We start from the raw sequence: 6,842 nt of genomic DNA on the forward strand, positions 1-6,842 counted from the left end.
TGATATGTTGACATTATGTTATCGATGTCATTCAATTTGAATTGATGACACAATGTTTACAAGAACATTCATTCACATTTTTTTATAAACAAACAACGACAATAATACATAAACTCGAATAAAAGACAACAAATTTAAGCCAAATCAATGTTGCACATAATAAAGACAATAGTGCGACTTCAGAAATAACAAAATTAAGGTAAGGATTTGTCAAATACAAGTAGAATTATTAATGATTGTAGGGTCTGTTGAGGTCGGCCTCTGACACTCTCGGCTGATTTTGACATTTCTCACAGAATTCGGCTGGTTTTCTTAATTCTTATTTATTTTGTTTATTTCTGGGCTAAAGTTTTTATTTATTTGCGTTAATTTAGGAAAGAAATTCGACCTAAAGTGGCAATTAACAAGAAAACTGGTGTCTGCGGCAATGGAATTAAATGATTACAATGGTTTCGAGGACCATTGTAAATCCAATGAAATGGTAAGTGGAATTAGTGTTTATCATGGAATTTTTTACTTCTACTACTTCCTGTCCCACATTATAGGAGCTCCTTAAACGCAAATATGTGCACAAGGAGGTACACAATAACATGGATGCCATCGATCACATAATGCAGCGTAAAGATCAGGAGTTTATGGATCATGTAAGTCATTGCAAGGCAATTGTGTATTCTGTAACATTAATGGTGTCTTCCGTTGCAGGCTGCCCTCTTACCTCCCGATCATTTTATTATGGATTTAATAAATTTCCCCAAAGGAGTGGTGTCGAATGGATCGCATAATGGTGCAGATACTTTGCCGCCAGAATTACATTTTCACAATGCCCATTTGTTTCCCGTTACCACAGATGATCATCACCAGCACCATCATTCCAATGAACAACGTAAATCACCCACATATCTGCCTTTAAATAATGACTTCCTAATGCCCGTGAATAAATCCTATACGACGGCAGATGGTGTGGGCAGTGTGGAAGTCGGAGGTGACAAAGTTGTGCAAGAATTACTGTTAAATGGCAGTGGTGTAACTATGGATGTAAGTCTTGGAATTAACTAACAGTTCATTCTTATTAATTTGTTCGTTTCTTTAGGATGGTTCCATTGTCGATGATGACTGTGACATATCACGTTTTGATTCACGCAAGGTGTTGCCACACAAAAAACGCATATCCCGCAAGCTAAAAATCAATCACAACGATGTTGATGATCTACAATTAAATGTTCCTCTGGAGGAGCATAAATTACCTCAACTGGTTGTTGGCGTTGGAGGACAACAATTCCGTTGTGAGCTGTGCGGTCATGTGACATGTTCACAATTGGAATTCTTTGCTCATCTCAAACAACATTATGAACCATCAACACCCGATAATATATTGGTAGCTATGAAAACATCTCTCGACGCCTTAGGCCCGGAAAAAAGTGAGGCAGCTGCGAATCTTTGTACTATAGATAAAAAGGTAATTATAAATGTATTAAGAAAACAATGAATAGATGACCGAAAAATAGTTTTTGAAGAACCATCAGAACTAAAAGCGTGAAATGTTTACGAAATTTGTTTAAACGACCATCAGATACATAATCGTGGATTTTAAAGGTTATTTAAAAAAATCATCAGATTCATAAGGGTAGAATTTTAAGAATGACCTGATCCAAAGCGTATAACATAAACGACCATCGGATCTTTTAAGCGTAACTCTTTTGGAATATTTTATAAAGAAAAATCTGATCCATAAGCGCAGATGTTACCATCATGAAGGACCATCAAATCCGTTTCCACGATAGATGGGTCTACGATCGGAAACGACCCGAGTTATACTTGGCCCACGTCTGTCACCTCAGCCCTATTGTGTAAAAGCAAAAGGGCTGTTACAACAACCATCAAATCCCTAATTGTGAAGTTTATCCAGGACCGGAAGATTTTTTAATATGTGCCGATGGTCCTGCGTTCCCTAATCGTGAATTTCTTAAAATTATTTTAATATTTCGTTGAAGGACCTGCGTTTCCTAATCGAAGATTTTTTAAAGGACCAGCTTGGATTTTTTCAAAATATTTTTCGAAGCATCGGTATGGATTTTTTTAACATATTTGTGGAAGGACATGCAATTTATAATCGTGATTATTTTAAGAAGCGCCAGGTTATTCATCATTTTTAGAAGTGCCATAATATCCACAAATGTGGAATGTTTTTTAAATATTTTTTGATAAGCCAGGATCTTATAATTTTTTTCTCTTCTTCCTTTCAGACTGATGGACTTGATCAAGTCTTCCAAGATGTACATTTTCCCTTTGAAAATTTCTCACAAGCGGCGGACAATGTGGTGCATACAGATCGTAGAGTGGTGGTTGATATGGGTATGCAGGCGCATGTGGAACGTGTCGTCGATATGAAAGTTGTCTACAATAATACATATGACAATGCAAATAATACCCTGCAACAGCCGCAACAACAACACCACCATCATCAGTCCCACATACAACAAGTTCAACAACCTCAAACACATCAGCCTTCACAAAATTTAGTGCCTGAAGAATTCAGTGATACAGAAGATATGCTGGAAGGTATACGGGATAAGGTACTAATTGAGGATACCTGTGATGCAATGGACCTAATGACACCCACTTCAAATGGTGTGAGGCCACATTGGTAAGTCGCTGCAAATACTTTTTCAATTTGTGTTTTTAAATTATCCGATTTCTTCCCTTAGGTTTAATAACAATTGTTTCAATGGCATGGATACAAAAGGCAAGCCATTTTGTGATGTTTTGTTTTCGGGTCAATTTGCGCCCATGTTAAATACCGAACCAACAACTGTGCCACAAGATAATCATCATATGACAGTGGTGGGGAAATTAATGCCAAAAGATTTAATGCACCCATCCGGGCAGGTTTTACATCATCCAACTGATCTACGATTGCAATTTCCCGAAACCAATGATGGCATGAACAATAGCAATGAAACGCAAACCGTACCTCAGACATCGATTGTATCAGCAGCTCAGCCTTCGATAGTCTCTGCACCACCCCAACAACAGCCAATAACATTACCACCACAGCAACCTCATATTCCTCAACCTCAGCCAACACTTAGCAATAATATTGACCTGATACAACCTCAGCATATAAAAATTGAAAATAATAACGACATTCCTGCCTATCAAGGGGACTCCAATCATCTAGTGGCCCACAATGAAGTTGATGATGAGGTTTATGATGATTGTCACAGTGATGATTTTAGATCACTTTCGCCCAATTCGAATAATGAAACTACTGGTCTGGTGGCCAAGACCAAGGAAGAAGAAGACGACGAAGAAACGGAAGATGGCGAATTTGCGATTGAAGGTGAGGAAGAGGACGGTGATGGGGAGAATGCTGTCGATGGCAAGGGTAAACGTAAACGTTATGTTTGCAATAAATGCCAACGTATTTTCAACTCCTGTAATGCTCTTAAATATCATCATCGTACCCATTCGGGTCTGCGACCCCATCAATGTGATATCTGTGGCAAATCATTTTTTGCTGTGGGTGCCCTTAAGGCTCACACTCGTACCCATACGGGTGACAAGCCATTCGAATGTGAACATTGCAATCGTAAATTTCGTCAATGGGGTGATCTCAAATACCATACCATATCGATACATAGCAATCTAAAGAATCATCAATGTGAATTTTGTGGCAAGGCATTTTCGCGGAAATATTCACTGGTGGTGCACCTGCGTATACACACCAGTGAGCGTAATTATAAGTGTGAATTTTGTACAAAGACATTTCGAGCGTCAACTTATTTACAAAATCATCGGAAGATTCATACAGGTATGTGGGAAGAATGGGATGAATTTGTTGAATTCTAATGTGTGTGTATTTTTTCTCTCTCCATTCCAGGTGAAAAGCCCTATGAGTGCGATACTTGTTCCAAAAAGTTCCGAGTTGCCGGTGATTTACGACGCCATCAACGTGTCCATGAACGCAATCAAAAACTGAAAGCAAATGTTGCCGCTACCACAGAGGAATTAAAATCTCCTGCAGTGCTTAATAAGACTTCGGCATCGCCTCCCACCACATAGTCATTTTTTAATTAAATAGTTTTTTATTTTATATTTTAGTTTATTTTTTATTTTACATAGTTATGTATGTATGTTGTAGACATATTTTTTTTTAATGTAGTATTAGCCTTAATTCAAAAAGAAGAAATTAGGCCACACACACACAAATTGTATAACTTTATCTTAATTAGTTGTAAGTAAGATGATATAAAATTTTATATTTTATAATGAAATTAAAATAAAAGAAAGAAAATATTTTTAGTGGAATGCTAGGAAGATGTTTTTTTATTGGGATTGGATTTTTTTTAAATAAATACCATAGTTCTAGGCACAATATTCTCTCACTTTACAACACTGGCAATGGTATATTTTTAGCGCCATCTATTGATAGGCATGATGTCAAATCGTTAAACATTTTTTCGCTGCCATACAAAAATGCGAATTTTCGCCAATTCTTAACCAGTGTTGTAAAATGTCGCAATTTTGCTTAATTTTATATTGCGCCATAAAGTATGCTTTGTGCGGTCAGTGAATGATAGTGTTGTAAAATGCCACTTTTTGCATAATTCCATTTGCGCCTTAAACTATGCTTTGCGAAGTTAGTGAAATGCAACATTTTGCCATTTTACAACACTGGTTAAGAATTGGTCAAAATTCGTATTTTTGTATGGAAACGAAAAAATGTTTGGCGATTCGGCATCACGCGTATCAATAGATGGCGCTAAAAACGAGTCATTGCCAGTGTTGTAAAGTGAATGCATTTACTTGTTTTTATTGCGCCTGAAAATAGGCTACAAATCGAAAATAGCATTTAAAACAGGGATTTGTTTCTTTATGTCCCATATAGATTATAAAATTATTATACCCACCCATAATAAATAAAACAAATATATATTTTTTGGATTTTTTCGCTATTGCAGAGCTTCCTTTATTATTTGCACTTGTACTTAATTATATGTACAATGTAGATGAGAGTTTTCTTTGTTTGTGTTTTTTTATTTCAAATATTATTTTTTTCTTCTTTGTTTCTTCACACATTATTTTTTGTTTGTTTTACAATTATTATTATTATAATTTATTTTTTTATTTTTATATATCATTTTTTTGTTTTTCTTTTCCTCTTCTTATCATCCTGGTTTTTTTGTTAAGACTTAAAATCTACGTTTTAAACTTGTTGTTGGTTTCGTCTTTGTTTTTTTCTTGATTTTTTATTATTTTTATTTTTTGTTAATTCAGTCAATGAAATTCAATGTTTTTGTTGTTGTTGTTTTCTGTTTGTGGGCGTTTCATCATGTGTGTTTGAGTTTGTTTTATGTGGAGGATGAAGAAAAATGGGGGGGGGGGGTGGTGTTGGTGTTAGCCTGTTTTTTTTTTGTTCTTGTTTGTGGTTGTCAACTGAAAATCTGAACCAAACAGAAAAAATATTTTCTTCTGATATATATTTTTATTATTAAAAATATGTTTTCTTTTTTTTTTTTAATTTGCAAATTATTTATGCCTGGTTATTGTAAGAATAATATTAGGTTGGGTATTTCTTTTTCTGAGGGGGTGACATTCTGCTGCTGACATATGGAATAAATGTTATAATGAATAGTTTTTTGTTGTTTTATTTTTTGGGATTTATGTTATTTTTTGTTTTCATATAGAGAGTCCTTTTTAGTTTTGTTTTGGATTTTTGTTCCGTTACACTTAAATTTAAAAGAAAATGTTACAATGATATACTCGTACTCTGGTGAGGGTTTGATTTGTTGTTGTTGGGTTTTTTATTATTTCTTTATATTTTTTGTTTTTGTTTGGGGTTTTTTTTTGCAAAATATGGTGGTGGGTCTATGTGTGGGAAATGTATTTTTTCTGCTGGGGGAAATTTTGGGGGGTTATTATTTTTTGGCAAAATAATAAATATTTCAAGTGATGACAAATATTATTATGTAAGAAGGAAAGCACAGTGGGTTTCAAAACAAAACTAACAAAATTAAAGTAAAAAAAATCATATTATTATTAATTCAATTCAAATTATAAAGAAAAACCTAAGTCAAATCTGTCCTATTTTGACGAAATTCCTACTAAAGGGATTTCATAGAGTAAATTATATGAAAGTAAGGGGTTCTTATCCGAGTTCCTCAGCTGAACAATCTTTTTTAATTATTGTAGTGGGGAACTCGATCTAAGACCGCCTAACGGGACGGGACTTTATTTGTATATATTTTACGGGCAACTTAAAGAAGCATGCAGAAAAACCTTTACGTGTCAGCCCTTAAAAATAGACAAAGAAAAAATGGTGTGTGGAAGCTCCTATGGGTTTCATAACCGAGGAAACAAAACAATTAAAAAATTGGTATTAAAATAACTAAAGACAAAACGTCCATACTCAGAAAAAAAGAATATGAACCAATCATATACAAATCCAAAGGTTGATATAAATAAAAAATAAACCTATTAACAAAAAATTTTTAATTTTATATTAAACTCTTTCCAAATAAAGAAAAGATATGGACCCTTTATAATGGCCCCTTTATAATCGGAAATGAAGCGGAGGAATATAAAATTAATGGTATGACATGCAGGAAATTTTTGAACCATATAAAAATGAGAAGGCTGAAAAATGACATGGTGTCATTGGAGGTATTCATATTCTTTCAAATATTTAAAATATTCTTATTCATTCAAATATGCCGAAATGCTAATTAAAGCAAAACCTATACTGACAAAACTAATGACATTATGCCCTTTATGATGGCTTTCAAATCGGAAATGAAGCGGAGAAATATAAACTCAAAAGTAGGACATACAGGACATTTGGA

At 34.3% G+C, this 6,842-nt stretch overlaps 1 protein-coding gene across 1 annotated transcript; it reads left to right on the forward strand.

Annotated features, from left to right (window-relative positions):
- The first annotated feature begins 383 nt into the window (after positions 1 to 383).
- Positions 384 to 3,260, forward strand: LOC133335543 (uncharacterized). Its single transcript, XM_061544196.1, has 7 exons — positions 384 to 481; positions 546 to 644; positions 703 to 1,035; positions 1,091 to 1,456; positions 2,244 to 2,644; positions 2,706 to 3,192; positions 3,237 to 3,260. The coding sequence occupies exons 1-7, from the start codon at positions 428 to 430 to the stop codon at positions 3,258 to 3,260; spliced, it is 1,764 nt and encodes a 587-aa protein (XP_061400180.1). The 5' UTR covers positions 384 to 427.
- Positions 3,261 to 6,842: the final 3,582 nt, after the last annotated feature.

The sequence above is a fragment of the Musca vetustissima genome, unplaced genomic scaffold (assembly GCF_032173495.1).
Source record: "Musca vetustissima isolate MV318-11 ecotype Yass unplaced genomic scaffold, APGP_CSIRO_Mvet_v1 utg26092, whole genome shotgun sequence".
NCBI classification, from domain to species: Eukaryota; Metazoa; Arthropoda; class Insecta; order Diptera; family Muscidae; genus Musca; species Musca vetustissima.

What these genes read in the sequence shown, in the direction of transcription:
- LOC133335543 (XM_061544196.1), top strand. Translation starts at nt 428, where the DNA reads ATGGAATTAAATGATTACAATGGTTTCGAGGACCATTGTAAATCCAAT. An exon ending in ATCAGGAGTTTATGGATCAT is followed by an intron (nt 645 to 702) that starts GTAAGTCATTGC and finishes CTTCCGTTGCAG; the next exon opens with GCTGCCCTCTTACCTCCCGA. An exon ending in ATCTAGTGGCCCACAATGAA is followed by an intron (nt 3,193 to 3,236) that starts GTTGATGATGAG and finishes TGATGATTTTAG; the next exon opens with ATCACTTTCGCCCAATTCGA.